The sequence below is a fragment of the Paramormyrops kingsleyae genome, chromosome 4 (genome assembly GCF_048594095.1).
Source record: "Paramormyrops kingsleyae isolate MSU_618 chromosome 4, PKINGS_0.4, whole genome shotgun sequence".
In the NCBI taxonomy this organism is placed as follows: Eukaryota; Metazoa; Chordata; class Actinopteri; order Osteoglossiformes; family Mormyridae; genus Paramormyrops; species Paramormyrops kingsleyae.
The window spans coordinates 30,853,188-30,870,093 of NC_132800.1; the positions used below are offsets into that span (position 1 = coordinate 30,853,188).

A 16,906-nucleotide genomic window follows, 5' to 3' on the forward strand; every position below is an offset into this window, starting at 1 on the left:
AATCCTCATCAACAAAATGTGACAGGCTTTGCGGTGAAAGATGTTACTGACATTGAGTGTTGACTAAAACCAAAGACAGCTGTGGACAGAAGTCTTAGTGGAAAAACCCTTCCTGTCTATTTAAAGTAAAGCCACACAATTGTAATCAAGAGCAGGATCCCTTTTTTGGTGCATTCTCAACAATGGCCTGAACTAACACCAGACGCCAATAGTAACTGAATCTTTACGGCTCTGACCAGGTCACTGGAGAGGTCAGGATGACACACAGCAGGTTAGGCTGAATATCTCAACAACAGAAGCAGTAAACCGTTTAGAGGGCTTGCTGGGGGGGGGGGGGGGGGGGTGCTTTCTAATTACAGAGAAACCATAAAAGTGCCAGCTGCTACAGTATGTGATGCAGGCCACATAAACACAAACCAGTGCACACACTGCGATTTCCAGTGACCCAGACCAGAATAATCATGTGGAAGATGGATGGAGGATGGATGGACGATGGACAGACAGACAAATGCTTTTTTACCCTTTTATTTGAAAACAGATAAAAACTTAAGTATAATATATAAAGAATATCTATACAAATAATTACAGTTGTGCTCACTGCAATAGATTCCGCATTAATAGGATGTCAGTTTACACTATAGGAGCACTGAGTAATTTCAATCCCCCGCTGGGTTTACGGCTGTATTTTTTACAATATTGCCTTATGTATGCAATATACTTTAAAGCCTGTGATATGGAAATTTGTACTGATGTTTTCAATAAAAACTTGACAAAAATAATGGGGAAAAAAAGGAGTGTTCATTCCGGTCTGCCGTCCATGTGCACAGGAGAGAAGGAGCTGATGTCCTCGCCGATGAATTCATTTACTGCGGAGAGACAAACGTTACTCTGTCTTTTGGTCCAGATAACACATGTGCTGGGTAGGGTTCAGTACTTGAGAACCCTGTGCAAAAGTCTCAGGCAATCAAAGAAAATGTTTAAAGCTATTTATCTGCATAGCAAGTGTACTTAGAAAAAAAACATACTTTAACATTAAATCATATGCAAATCAAGAGCAACACAATAAAAAACTAACAAGAATGTCTTCTGATCTCCAAAAAGTTACTGACATCTTGCTGGATGGCTAGATGAACATCGTTTCAGATCCCAAACATCTCCTCAGGGGCATCTGAGCATTGCACAGTTGCTGCAAATACTGGGGTGACTTTCTGAGAGGTTATGCAATGGCTAAGCTGATATACATAATATCAGACTTAACTGACAGGCATAATAAGATAGTTTTACACTGACATGAAGATCATTTAAATATCTTTTTCTCTGTCTGCCTAAGACTTTTACACAGTACTCTGTATAAACAACATAAGGGCCGTACCTTCCTCCAGAGTAATAGGGTGTATAGATGGGCCTGCAAAATCCACGGGACTTTCCTGTATTTTCATCCCAGCCTGAGTCCCTGAATGCGGGGTCGACCTTTCCCCGGGGCCCCGGCCCGGTGGCTCCCAGCTCTCAAACTGGGGGTAGGCTGGAGGGTAAAATTCTTGGTAGGGGGTGGGATTGGGGGGAGGCGATGGGCACATCTCTTGGGGGTAGGAGTAGTGGGGGTAGGGGGAGTGTGTGAGGGGGGGCAGGGGCGAGGTAGAGAGGGGGCTGCTGGTGGGGAAGGGGCTGAGGGAGGAGGAATGCGATGGAGAGGGGGAAGAGGAGAGATATGGGGAGTCCAGCCAGGGGGAGGCTGAGGGAGAGGGAGGGTGTGTGTTTCGGGGGTATAGTGGGGGAAGCAGCTCTGTGAAGCCCAGCTCCAAGGTCTCAAAGCTGGGGTTCCTCTCTGATAACCCACCTCTGCCCCCCAGAACCTCCTCTACCACCTCTGTCTTGGGGCAATATTCCTCCTGATAACCCTGCTGGGAGTACACAGGAGGGTAGTCGGTGGGGTACGGCGGGAGCGGGAATGGCTGCGTCCCTGCCCCCAGCCCCCTCTCCTCCGATGAGTCACCCCTAAGTCTCAAGGCGTCCCCGTCGGCCTCCCTGCCCCTGCCCACCGCAGGTAATGGCGCCCCCACCAAGGGCAAAACGGTACTGCAATGTTGAGTCAGCAAGGAGTCCTCTTCTTTAAACATGACTGGGCAAAAAGAGGGAAGAGATGCGAGGGGACAATCGACCAAGTGATTATTTTGTGGAAAACCAAGCTGTGACTCCTTAAAACATATTATTAAGTCAGATGGGGACAGAGCAGATGGGGACAGAGCAGATGGGGACAGAGTGGGTGGGGACAGAGCAGATGGGGACAGAGTGGGTGGGGACACAGCAGATGGGGACACAGCAGATGGGGACAGAGTGGGTAGGGACAGAGCAGATGGGGACAGAGCAGATGGGGACAGTCACCTGGCAGATACTTGAAACACTGTGTGCTGCTCCTCTTCCTCTTCCCATTGGACACGTAGAGACAGACGGACACTGGATGGCTGACAGAGGGGTTGGTATAGGGCGGGACTCTCACACACAGGAGGCACTGGGGGCAGCGTGGCATAGAGGCAGGTTGGTCAGCACAGACAAATACAGAATAAATATGTGACTGTAGAGCAGCACACACACACACACAGGTACATATACACGCAGCAAAAATAAGGACTTGGTCTCCATCATTACTCATACAACAGCACCTTGGAACACAAACTCAATTAATCCCAGAAGGCTGGTCGAGTTGCGATTTGGTCGAAGTCCAAGTCGAATTCCCCATAAGAAATAATGTAAATGAATTTTCCATTCCATTCCAGACCCTCAAATGAGTGTCTATTTAAACTTATCCTCCTACCTAATTAATGATAAAAACCTTTAATAGTCAATATAAACCTAATACACAAATGAAAAAGCACACATACAAAAGCAATAAACATGAAATAAATGACAATCCCATAATACAGTTACTCTGACTACTTTCCTGTTTCGTTCTTAGGGGCCATGATTACTGTATCACTAAATGTACTGTAGATAAAGCACAAAAAAAATCACACCGAACACAGGAACACAGCTTTCGCACGTTGAGCTCGGTCGAGAGGCACCGCGATTCTGAGAGCGATTCACAGGCATCAGCATCCCAATAGGTCCGTCTGCCTTTGTGTCAGCCAATCAGAGATGCGTCTCCATCCATACAAGTTTTAGCAGGTGTTTTGTTTTGTCGTGTTCTGAGTTTTCAGTCGAGCTGCGGTTACAGTTTTCTCGACCGACCAGTTTGAGGTCCGAATCGGTGGAGTTGAATGTGTCTCGAACCATACAAGTTTTAACAGGATTTCAATCGAGGTACAAGCCGAAAAGGATTCGACAGACCCATCCGACGTCCGAGTTGGTCGAGTTAAGAGGCGTTCGAGTTGCAAGGTTCTACTGTACGCACACTCACACATTCATTAGACAGGCAAAATCAACAATAGCTAGAAAGATAATAAACATGGCCACTAGAGGGAGTAAAAGTACAGATTTAAAGCTTCTACATTTGAACTTAACTAATGAGGTGAACATTGATATACTCTCCTTGGGAGGTCCTTATAGGGTATATTTTAGCAATTACCTCATTGCTTTTGTCCCGGTCGGCTTGAGCCTCCTCTTCCCACTGTAGCTTGCCATCTGATCGTTAAATACAAATGAAATATCATGGGGAGGAGTGGAAGGCATTTTCCAGGAGACCAAACATCAACACTGGTCACCGCTCTTCTCTACCTGTCCCTCTCTCCATGAACAGCACCCTGGAGCTGGCCAGAAAGTTGACCCCACCCAAAAGAAGCTCCTCTCCTCCTTCCACGGAGCAGGAGGACAGGCTGATGGACTCCACCACCGGTAATTCCTGAGCAGAGCGCTGGGCTGGAGGGAGCAGAGGCAGCCTCTGTTAAAGGCTCTGAAGGCCAAACGAGTGACTGGCCAAAGGCAGAAGAGAAAGCGTATGACTGGCTCCTGACTCACAGCACTCGATGGGCAGGGAGGCAGCCTGCAAGGCCAGGATGCGGCTGGGGTTGGTCAGGGGGGGGGCGAGGGGGATGTGCGTGCGGAAAACGAGGCGCACGCGCGTGTTCTTCCTGCCGACGTCGGTCTCGCCTTTCCGCAGCTCGATGTCGGAGTTCCTCAGCTTCAGGATCCCCGCGCAGTCAATGCTGGCAGACAGAGAAACGGTCTGACGTCCCCACAAACTCACAAGGACACAAGAAACACAACAGAGAAAAACGGTCTGACGTCCCCACATTCTCACATAGACAGAGAAAACATAACAACAGAGAAACGGTCTGATATTCCCAGTCGCGCACACAGACACAGAAAACACGACGACAAAATCACTACAGTCACTCTGAGGAGCACAGGAAGGTGTGTAGGGCCTGTGATGGAAAGGTCGCCTGTCCGAATCCCGGGGTTGGCAGAGTGATGTCACCGTTTCCCCCTGATCGAGGTCCTTAACCCCCCCCAGCTGCCCCAGGCACTGTCTGACTCTGCTTTCTCAAATACCTGCATCACACTGGATAACAGTGTCTGCTAGTTGTATTGTTGACGTTTTGATGGATATTTATAAATTACTCTTCTCACTTGGTGGTCTATTGCCTAACCGACATGTGCTGCATTCGGAAAGTGAAGTAATTGTCATCGTTGACACCCCACAGTGCACAACAACGAAATGCGTCCTCTATATTTAACCCATAAGTGACATGGCAGGGGGCAGCTATTACTGAGCACCCAGGGAGCAGTGCTTGGGGGCGGTACCTTACTGAGGGAACTTCAGTGGTGCATCGCTGGTTGGTGATTCAAACCAGCAGCCTTTCTATCACAAGCACACTTCCCTACCCATCAGGCCTCCACAGATTTCCTACGACAGAAATCCAGCTTTCTTTTGCCACAGGAAATGAGAACAAAACAGGGATGAAGTGGAGATCTAGTGTGTAAAGAGGCCTTGCAAGGCCAGGGGCAGCAGCGGAACAAGGTGAAGCGTCCGTCTGCCGGCCTGCATCTTTACTGCTCTCACAGGGCGGTCATGTTGTTCTCAGGGCCGAGCGGAATGTCCAGCAGCTTGGTCCCTGCCTGGATGCTCTCCTGGCTGGCGGTGCCCACCATCTTCCCCGTCACCCTGTGAGCACATGCCCGCCACTGGTCAGCCGCGCGTGCCGCCGAAGATGCACAGGCACACACACGCTGATACGCCTACCCGAACGAGACGCTCCTAAGTAAGGACCATCCCGAAGATCAGCTTTGATCCAGGTTTTATAGCTATCTTCTGGAAACTAATCAGCGAACATTATAATTTAGGTTCTGGTGCGAGTTAGCAAACATCAGCTAATGCAAGCTAACGCAAGCTACCCTGAGCTAGAGTAAGCCCAGCGATTCCTGCACTTACCCCTCCAGCAGGGGGCAGCCTGGTATACTACCTGTGAACTGAAGTACATGAAAGTACCTGTGTATTTGGTAAAACGGATGTGGACGGATGGACCGGTCATCTGCCGTGCCAACAAACACCTGTAGCGAGAGGGGCTGTCTCTCCGAATACCCTAACAGCTGAGAAAGGAAGACATACACACCATTAAATGTAGCATTGTGACTGTAATCACACCATTAAATGTAGCATTGTGCCTGTAATCACACCATTAAATGTAGCATTGTGCCTGTAATCACACCATTAAATGTAGCATTGTGCCTGTAATCACACCATTAAATGTAGCATTGTGACTGTAATCACACCATTAAATGTAGCATTGTGCCTGTAATCACACCATTAAATGTAGCATTGTGACTGTAATCACACCATTAAATGTAGCATTGTGCCTGTAATCACACCATTAAATGTAGCATTGTGACTGTAATCACACCATTAAATGTAGCATTGTGACTGTAATCACACCATTAAATGTAGCATTGTGACTGTAATCACACCATTAAATGTAGCATTGTGACTGTAATCACACCATTAAATGTAGCATTATGCCTGTAATCACACCATTAAATGTAGCATTGTGCCTGTAATCACACCATTAAATGTAGCATTGTGCCTGTAATCACACCATTAAATGTAGCATTGTGACTGTAATCACACCATTAAATGTAGCATTGTGACTGTAATCACACCATTAAATGTAGCATTATGCCTGTAATCACACCATTAAATGTAGCATTGTGCCTGTAATCACACCATTAAATGTAGCATTGTGACTGTAATCACACCATTAAATGTAGCATTGTGACTGTAATCACACCATTAAATGTAGCATTGTGACTGTAATCACACCTTTAAATGTAGCATTGTGACTGTAATCACACCATTAAATGTAGCATTGTGACTGTAATCACACCTTTAAATGTAGCATTGTGACTGTAATCACACCTTTAAATGTAGCATTGTGCCTGTAATCACACCATTAAATGTAGCATTGTGACTGTAATCACACCATTAAATGTAGCATTGTGACTGTAATCACACCATTAAATGTAGCATTGTGACTGTAATCACACCTTTAAATGTAGCATTGTGACTGTAATCACACCATTAAATGTAGCATTGTGACTGTAATCACACCTTTAAATGTAGCATTGTGACTGTAATCACACCTTTAAATGTAGCATTGTGACTGTAATCACACCTTTAAATGTAGCATTGTGACTGTAATCACACCATTAAATGTAGCATTGTGACTGTATTAGCTCAGACAGAGGCATATGCGGAGGTGCAGAGGATGTGAGGACCCTTTCGCCACCTTGATGACTGGGTGCCCAGCAGGCACTGCCTTCACTGCCCCCCGACTTCCCTCGGTCTCGTAATGGGCCCGGTGATGTGGGCGGGGCTGTACTTCGATGCGCAACTCGTATTGGTCGAACTGGGATGGCAGTGGCCAATCAAGAGGTGGAAGAGCAGTTGACCTGTAAAGGAAATCATGGGAAAAATGGGAAACGATGCAAAAAAATCTTCAAAGGTTATACAATCCATTTAAAAGTTTAATAGTTATTTACTGCTAAATGACCCATGAACGAATAGATCTAGGAAACAATACTATTAAAAACCGAAGACAATTGTAGGTGGGGGAAATTAAAAAGCAAATTTGTTGACAAAAAAGTTATACAGGAGAATTATACCATGGGAGCAATATTGCATATAAAGGTAACAGGGAGTGGGGAGTCTGGACTGGGTTCTGGAGGTCTGGACTGGGTTCTGGAGGTCTGCACTGAGTTCTGGAGGTCTGCACTGAGGTCTGGAGGTCTGGACTGGGTTCTGGAGGTCTGCACTGAGGTCTGGAGGTCTGGACTGGGTTCTGGAGGTCTGCACTGAGTTCTGGAGGTCTGCACTGAGGTCTGGAGGTCTGGACTGGGTTCTGGAGGTCTGCACTGTGTTCTGGAGGTCTGCACTGAGTTCTGGAGGTCTGCACTGGGTTCTGGAGGTCTGCACTGGGTTCTGGAGGTCTGCACTGAGGTCTGGAGGTCTGCACTGAGGTCTGGAGGTCTGCACTGGGTTCTGGAGGTCTGCACTGAGGTCTGGAGGTCTGGACTGGGTTCTGGAGGTCTGCACTGTGTTCTGGAGGTCTGCACTGAGTTCTGGAGGTCTGCACTGAGTTCTGGAGGTCTGCACTGGGTTCTGGAGGTCTGCACTGGGTTCTGGAGGTCTGCACTGAGGTCTGGAGGTCTGCACTGGGTTCTGGAGGTCTGCACTGAGTTCTGGAGGTGCAGCCTGGCTCACAAGTCACACTCATACTCAGCCGTGAGCATTTCCCTGCCTGCAGGCCTCCACTGATTCCTATCTTACGCAGATGTTAAGGGGTTCCATCTCCAGGAGGCTGTTGCTGTCACACGCATGACTGGCTATAGACACTGTACCATGTGGAGCATGAGGTCCGACGATTCCAGCCTGCGGGTTTGAAATCGACATTCTGCCTTTTCATCCAGGCCAAGCACGCTGGTCGTCCATCTTTGATGCATACCCCACCCTGTCCCGATTCTCTGGACCTCCTCCCCCACCTCCACTCTCTCCTCCGTCAGTCCCTTCCCTCCTTCGCCTACCTGAACAGGGGGCTATGCGCACTGGCTCTGGTCCTGCCCCAGCCCAGGGCAGGGGGTACTGACAGGTAGTCCATGCCCAGCGAGGACGCGTCCCTCCTGGGTTGTGGCGGCTCCAGGACTGGGCAAGGGGAGCCTGTGGGCAGGGCCTGCTCCGGATCCGCATCCCGAGACGAGACCTAAAGGGTCACAGCCAGCAGAGAGCACAGGGCCCCCCACGGTCACCATGAAGGCATCCACACGCACTGATCCACATACCCAAAGCACACATGCGTTACATCAAAAAGTTAATCCGACTCCCCTATTTTTTAAACTCATTATCAATTTTGTGCCGTGAGAAGCCACGGGGCCACTAGCCTGCTCCAGCGAGGTCTTTCTGGTCTTCTGCGGAATGCTAATTTCCAAGCTGCTGGGCGGGGCCTGGCTCTGGGGGGCGGGGTCAACACTCTCCGGGGGACAGGCGTATTCCTCGGAGTAGCTGCTCCTACGGGAAGTGCTGGGCGACGGCAGCGGGGAGTTCCAGCGCCTCTTGCCGCCGGGGGACGTCGGGCGGGACGACGGGGACAGGCAGAAGTGGGTGGCGGCCTCAGCCAGTTCATCCTCCTCCCCCAGGAGGGAGTCGCAGCTGGAGGCGGGACTGAGCCAGCCCCGGGAGGAGGGGCTAGAGGCGGGGCTGGGGCTGAGGGACCCTGCCCCGGAGACACCATCCCGGTAACAAAAGGGGTCCAGCAACGGCAGGTATAGGCGCTCCCGGTCCCAGCCAACCCCACTGTCCCAGTAATTGCCCCCAGCTGGGGTAGAATCCTCCTCTGGGGAGATGGTGGTGATCTGGATGCTGGGGCATTCAAGTACCCTGGATCCAGAAACCTTTCAGAAGCGGCGAGAATGAAAAAACAATTACAACCCCATTATAATTATAACCCCAGCAACCCCCCCCCCCCCCCCCATCTGTTGTTTTTAGTCCCCTTCAATGTTCCACATGAAAAAGGAGCTAAAACCACTAACAGGACAGATTTTAGTCAGTTATCAATAAAAGCACATTGCATCAAGGTACTTCTAATTAGCTAAATTGGCTAATTATAATAATAAGCTAATTATCCTTCAACTGATAATGTAGAAAGTACCTTAATTATGTTCCTGGCAATTCCGAAACCTGTTTTAAAAATTATAGACACAATTCTGTGTGCATTTTCTTTGGCAGTCGTTCACCGGGAGTGCAAATGTAAATGCAATTTCAACGGGAAAAAAAAGGCAAAGACTAAACTGTTTCAGCTGTTTTTTTTTCTATTTTATATTTTGTTTCTCCCGAAACACTAAAAAAAGATTCAGTGACAGACAGACGAATGTAATTATCAGAAAGGATCCGTTCACAGCTGCCAGTTGACATGCTGATTAGTTCTCTCTGCCATGAGAGACGTGAAAAGACATTTCAGACAGAAAATTTGCAGATAAGAGAGAAAGGAGGAGAGATTTATTGCTATAAGTGTCTGCAAAAGGCACTGAACTGCCTGTATTTAAATCACTGTTTTACTGCTGGAATTTAAAACGGTGCTAACAGATTGGGAATAATCAGAGTGTAAATTAATCAGATTAATCTGAATGGCATTTGACCATTTCAGCCTAATTATCTTTCCTCACCCCAAACATTTTTTCCAGCTTTGCACAGATTTGGCAAATTTATACGCATGACTACAGAAGCCAGTGACGGCAGTGACACCTAGGGGCTGATGCAGAAACAGTCAGCTTTTAATAAGTGGGGAACTAAAGTCTGCGACTTCAAGAACGCAGCTGCAGTTACAGATTTTTTGAGGCCTCGTGTGACTAAGTGTGACAAGGTTCGAGACGTGCTGAAGCCACGGAGAATAAGCTAATCGCCATCGATGTGAATAAAACTAAATACACACGCGTTTAAAGAGTGCGGTAAATGCCAATATAAATCTGAAGGAAAACTCACCGGATAGCACTGGCAAAAAGAATAATTACAGGCTTGACGTAACTTAAAAATAATAAAAAGCGGGATTCTTGTTAACCGTATTCCAAGCGAATCGCTATGCAGAGCAGCACCAGTCTCCCTGGCAGGGTCGCTAAGGCCCGTCCCGTTTGAAAAGGCCGCAGATCTGTAGCTACTCACATTAAATTAGACATAAATCCTCCCCCCCCCCCCCCCCCCCCCGGTAAACAAACAAGGGAGCATCTGACCTTTTTTCCCCCCAATAAACCGAAACAGTGCATTAAAACAGGGGTGACAGCTGGAACGGCAAATTCATATACGCTTAAAAAGAGCAATAAGTACCTACAGAGGCGAGAAACTCGTCCAAATCAAGTGACAGAGAGAGAGAGAGAGAGAGAGAGAGAGAGAGAGAGAGAGGAGCGAGAGGAGCGAGCGAACGCACTGGCTCCCGCATTCCCTGCCAGGGGCCCTGCAGCTTCCTGGAAGCCTGACAGTCCGCAGGATGACAAGGCGATGCCCGGGGACCCGCTACCCCTGACCGAAAACGGGCTGCCAGATTCCCATGGCTAACTTATGGCTGCGGCAGCCTGAAAGGACTCTGTTTACACAGTCACTGGGCCGGGGGAAGACCGCATACAGCACTCAGAGACAATCCGTCTTGCACATGGGGCCGAGGCTCAGTGTTTGCAAGCAAACAAAAGGAGACACAGCAAGGGAGATAAGGTGAGACGTGCTGCGGTAGCAAGCCGGCCTCAAAGGTTAAAGGTCAGAGTTTCACTGACCAGATCGCCCCCCCCGCGCAGTACTCTTTTCGGCCGGAGACGTTTGTGAAGCTTCACCAAAACGCTGTTAAGTTCACAACACTTTTTAATACAGTGGTGGCAACTGTCATCACCTTTTGAAAACAGGACGAAAACATTGTTTCGCGGAGCACTGGCATTACCAAACGAAATGCTGCACTTATTTTAAATTTACAGTCCGGCTGCTTGTTAACTGGAGCAAAAGAGCCAGCTGGTAATAAGAATCACAGGATTTCACAACGACACAAAACAAAACTATAAATAAAAATGAAATTAGCTCTGCTTGTCTGTAATTCCTTTATTTCTTTTTGATTATTGTTGTTGTTGCATATTTTTCCATAATTGAATGATAGCAGAGCCATAAAAAATAAGACCAAGTGGAAACAGATACACATGCACACTGCCCCCTAGTGGATTCTTACTTGTATGGAGCGGGCTGGTAGGCTTTCATAGGTCCCACTGTACTCCTGCATCAGTGCCCTTCTGGGGGGTGGGGAGTGCATCCCTGCTCTTTGATTGGAAGGCAGCTGAATGGCAGGGATGTTGATTGGCTGTCCAGTGTTAGCGGCAGCAAGGCAGGCATCTTCGGTGAAGATGAAGCGGAAACACAATGAGTCAAAAAAGCAAAAAAGTCGTGTGACCGTCAAGTTAACAGCGTTGTACTAATGATGTCACTGCTATAAGCTGAGGGGGGGGGGGGGGGGGGGGACATCCTGACATTAAAGGACCCCAGGGCTAAAGGCAAAGTCCATAAAAGGGCTTCTGTCCCGAAGCTGGGTGAAGGGTGTTGGATGACGGCTTGCACCAGTTTAACCATGAACAGCAGGAACAGGCCCCAAATGCCATTATTAATGAGACATAGAGCATCGATGAAGCACAACCTCCAGACCTCCCTGCCTCAAACTCAGCTAGCATAAGCCTGAGATGTGTAAAGGGTATTAAACGGCTGAGCCAAGGCGGTAATCAAGGCTGGGATGGACAGGAAGGAGGACCAGGTATAGAGCAAGATGCTAGGCTTGATCCTAGAAGACAATAAAGGTGAAGTTTTGGTTATGATACTGCTGAAATATTACAGGCTGGGTAACTGGAATACAGCTTTTAAAGTGAGCCCCCCCCCCTATTGAAAAGTTATTTTTCTTTTGTTAAGTATTACCAGAATGCAAAGGACAGTTTACAGCGACATGTGTAACAGTGGTGAAGACAGCTGTGATTTAAAGCGGCGACCGGCAGATTAAAAGAGAGAAACATGGCAAGGAAAAGTAAAGGGAGGGGGGAGGAGGTAGGTGTGTATGTGTGTGTTCAGTAAACAGTGCTGGAAGTTCAGTCCAGATGGCAGCTGTTAGCTGCACTCACACGCACAGCTGATTAAAAACACATTGAGGTCCGCGAGGCGATCCCCGGAACGCACGAGACGGACTGCAGGGAGCGCGCCACGCCGCGCGCATATGCGCCACACATCCCCGCGCGCGGCACGCAGCGCTGGGGGACACAACATCCGCCGCAAAGACAAACACCGCACGCAGCAGCGGCACGTCACGCAGAAGCAGACCGCTGCAAATACGCTCGGGCTTCACTTGCGCAAAATAAAACAGGCACAAGTAAGACTCTCATGGAATGTACTGACCGGCTGTGTTGGTCGGTTCCAGGTCTGTCCTCTCTCCGGGGCAGTGTTCTCTGTCTGCGGATCGGTGCTCAGACTCTCCCCGTGCCTGGGGCATCGGGTCTTCCTCAAACACCAACTTGAACTCGAATTCCCCCTCCTCCCAGCCCGGCGCGGCCCCCATCCCAAAGAGAACCGGAGAAGATCCGGGAAGCGAAAATGATGGAGAGGAGCACTCGGACTCGCAGACAGCTCTAACTCCAACTTCTTCCACTGCTGTTGCGCGATCTCCAACTCCTCCCTTAGACCACTTTGCTCCAGATTGCCTACGGATATCTAATAATAAAGTCCAATAATTCTGGATGCCGAAATGCCTTCCTTAATCCATGCCAAATTTGCGCATATCCTTTGGAAGGCATGCAGAGGCTTATACCCAACGCACGCAACAAGAAACTTTACGTAACTTTTTCCTAAATTACTATGCCTTACTTGTCTGTCTGTTGACCAGTGACACCGATACTTTAGATGCAGGTCGTGGATAAGAGAGAAGAAACAGATCCCATTAGATTAAAAAAAATCATCCGTAATAAATTTTCCCAAGTTAGTAATTTGGCAAATTCAAAGCGTAAAAGTGTGTTGTCTAACATCGGATCGGAGCGTCACAATTCAGCTTTCTATGATTTCTAAAACTCCCCTATCCCCACCTCTGTCCATCCCTCTTTTTTCCTTGTTGGAAAAAAAAAGTTTTCCTAAATTTGTTTCGTCTTTTGCCCTTAATTGCCTTTGGGCGGGTTTTCCCAAACAGTTACTCTTCCATGACAGGGCGGCGTGGCTGTCACTCACGCGGCAGAGATCCCCAGTCCCCCTTCCCACGAGCCGTTTGCGCTTCCCGACTCCTGATTGGCCAGTGAAAAAGCTCTCTGTCTTTCTTAACGGTATTTTAAAACGCTCTAACTACTTTTGCCTAACATTGTGTACCTTCTATTTTGCTTTTTTAATCTCAGAAGACAATAACTTCTTGCACCAAAACACCACGAACAAAATAATCGCCGTTAAAATTCTCAGCACGAACGCTTATTCATGATTTATTGCAAAACGACATGCCAGCGAAGTACTTTCACTAATATCTCTTAAAGCAAGATGGCTTTCTCCCCTGGTTAGTACTAAATCCCACCTACCGATACCCTTACTAAGGATCTTTTCCCTCATGTGCAACCCTAAATCAGTTCGTTAACTCTGTTATTCGGTGTCAGTGTTGCTTCTGTTCCAAAAGACCTCCACTGCAGCGAATTTGCAGCTGCCCCCCAGACATGACGCTGTCTGCTTCCTGTGGACTCTGAGGTAGTTTTACTGCCCTTCTGTTCTTTCCGCGAGATCCCGCCCCCCTGTACACCCCCCCACCACCTCCTTCCTCCCCCTTCCTCCCTGCCCTCCATCATTGCTCCTGAAAATATCTGGTTCTTATTATCTGGTATAGACTTAAGACTACACTGTGCCCAAGACCATAGACAAAAATGCTGATAAATACAAGCCCCCGGCTCCGTCCCGCTCTTTGCTTACCCACTCCTACTTTCGCACTCAGTCAGCCTCTCAGTCAGCCTCTCAGACTCCATCCTCTGTCTCACTCCTGCACCCAGTCCTGTCCCTTACATGCCCTCGTGCCGGCTTGCACTAGAATGCTCACCACAGTGCTGTCTGTAGGAGAGGTGGGTACGTTTGAGTGGACTTGAGGTCTGGCTGCCACACACTCTCCACAGAGGTCAGAGGTGATATCTTTCTGGTGAGATCCAAGTGCTACAGTCTGTGACACCACTGAGTTTAATTAGAAACATACAAAATTAACAATGGACCTTCCTCAAAGTGGGTCCACATGGTTGAGGAAAACACTTTCTTTCCACAATGCAATGGGTCGTCGTAAAACTGAGACATAATTACCAGTATACACAGTATTCACAACTGCCACAAAATTATTACTGTAAAATATTGTGATTGAATGATTATTGTACTGAAGACCCAGAAGACTGCTCAGGGCATCGTAATGGTAAAGTGTTAAACCGTCCCTTCCACATGGCTAATTATCTAAACATGTAAATGTCAGAACCGTGAGAGTTGTTATAGTAACATAGCAGAGGGGCCTCAGGATATTTCCCAGCTCTGTAAATATCGTCACTATGTTTATAGAAAATAAAGGAACACCTGTTCAATTTCTCATTAATGCAATTATCTAATCAACCAATCACATGGCAGTTGCTTCAATGCATTTAGGGGTGTGGTCCTGGTCAAGACAATCTCCTGAACTCCAAACTGAATGTCAGAATGGGAAAGAAAGGTGATTTAAGCAATTTTTAGTGTGGCATGGTTGTTGGTGCCAGACGGGCCGGTCTGAGTATTTCACAATCTGCTCAGTTACTGGGATTTTCACGCACAACCATTTCTAGGGTTTACAAAGAATGGTGTGCAAAGGGAAAAACATCCAGTATGCGGCAGTCCTGTGGGCGAAAATGCCTTGTTGATGCTAGAGGTCAGAGGAGAATGGGCCGACTGATTCAAGCTGACAGAAGGGCAACTTTGACTGAAATAACCACTCGTTACAACCAAGGTATGCAGCAAAGCATTTGTGAAGCCACAACACGCACAACCTTGAGGCGGATGGGCTACAACAGCAGAAGATCCCACCGGGTACCACTCATCTCCACTACAAATAGGAAAAAGAGGCTACAATTTGCACGAGCTCACCAAAATTGGACAGTTGAAGATTGTAAAAATGTTGCCTGGTCTGATGAGTCTCGATTTCTGTTGAGACATTCAAATGGTAGAGTCAGAATTTGGCGTAAACAGAATGAGAACATGGATCCATCATGCCTTGTTACCACTGTGCAGGCTGCTGGTGGTGGTGTAATGGTGTGGGGGATGTTTTCTTGGCACACTTTAGGCCCCTTAGTGCCAATTGGGCATCGTTTAAAATCCATGGCCTACCTGAGCATTGTTTCTGACCATGTCCATCCCTTTATGACCACCATGTATCCATCCTCTGATGGCTACTTCCAGCAGGATAATGCACCATGTCACAAAGCTCGAATCATTTCAAATTGGTTTCTTGAACATGACAATGAGTTCACTGTACTAAAATGGCCCCCACAGTCACCAGATCTCAACCCAATAGAGCATCTTTGGGATGTGGTGGAACGGGAGCTTCGTGCCCTGGATTTGCATCCCACAAATCTCCATCAACTGCAAGATGCTATCCTATCAATATGGGCCAACATTTCTAAAGAATGCTTTCAGCACCTTGTTGAATCAATGCCACGTAGAATTAAGGCAGTTCTGAAGGCGAAAGGGGGTCAAACACCGTATTAGTATGGTGTTCCTAATAATCCTTTAGGTGAGTGTATAGATATCGTTAAATTAAAAAAAAAATGTAAGAAATGCTGTTTTTATAAAAATATTTCTCTATTGATGCACCATTGGGTTTGTATGCTTGACACACTGTTTACTTTACATCTTCCAGCTATGACAAACACATTCTGCTGCCTGTTTTTCGACTCTTCACGTGATTCACTTGCGTCTCTCGCATCGATTGTCCTCTTTTCATCTATCTTCACAGATTTAAGGAGGAACCCTTGACGTTACAGCTCTGGATCGCCACCTTATGGTCAATGTGTGTAACTCGCGAGTTTGTCATTTCCGACAATTGCGCGAGTTTTCATGATCCAGTATCCTTCAATGATTAAAATCCATTGAAAATCCACCCATCAGTTTCCTGTAACCGCTTGTCCCATTCAAAGTATGGGGAGGAGGGGGGGTGTCTAGATCCTGTTCCGGAGGTTATGGGCACAAAGTGGGAACAACCCAGGACGGGGGGCCAGCCCATCGCAGGGCACACTCACACACCATTCACTCACACATGTACACCTATAGGCAATTTGGTAACTCCAGTTAGCCTCAGAATGTTTTTAGACTGTGGGGGTGGAATCGGAGTACCTGGAGGAAACCCCACAGCGACACGGGGCGAACATGCAAACTCCACACGCATAGAGCCACGGCAGAGACTCGAACCCCCTTCCTAGCGGTGTCAGGCAACAGTGCTCACAGTGCAAAATTAGAAAATACCATGTAGTATTTCTAGTTTTATTGGGATTTTCCCATAATGTATCCAGTAAGATTAATTTTCAGAAAATGTCAGTTTTAGTACATTAATGTCTGTTTATACTGTAGCTTGAAGACAATTTAACTACTGTAATGAAGTCAATTAAGTAGCTGTTTGTAATATTTATTAGAATTTAAACATACTCAAAACTCAAATTCAATGTGTGAACAATATTCGTGAACAATATTCGTGAACATGTTCCTTCTGTATGATCATGGCCACTTTTCCAAGTTAGACACAGGGGGAAAAAATCGGAGGAAAGTATTTTTCATTCTTATGACAACCTATATTTCACAAGCCTGTAAGCCCGTATAATGCTCTGCATAATTCAGGCGGCATACTCTGCATGAACGTGTCCCATCCGCAGGGATCGTGAGCCTGTCCGTACACGGACTAACGTT

General features: G+C 47.4%; 1 protein-coding gene across 1 annotated transcript; it reads right to left on the reverse strand.

The window, feature by feature from the left end:
• Positions 1-513: 513 nt before the first annotated feature.
• nfatc4 (nuclear factor of activated T cells 4) lies at positions 514-13,695 on the reverse strand. The gene is made up of 13 exons (XM_023832548.2): positions 12,383-13,695; positions 11,181-11,341; positions 8,365-8,874; positions 8,011-8,186; positions 6,717-6,879; positions 5,423-5,523; positions 4,997-5,098; positions 3,952-4,139; positions 3,712-3,852; positions 3,563-3,618; positions 2,383-2,509; positions 1,373-2,119; positions 514-866 (listed from the first exon to the last, which is right to left on the reverse strand). Exons 1-13 carry the CDS (start codon positions 12,540-12,542, stop codon positions 799-801), a joined length of 2,700 nt encoding a protein of 899 aa, XP_023688316.2. The 5' UTR covers positions 12,543-13,695; the 3' UTR covers positions 514-798.
• Between the last annotated feature and the right edge of the window lie 3,211 nt (positions 13,696-16,906).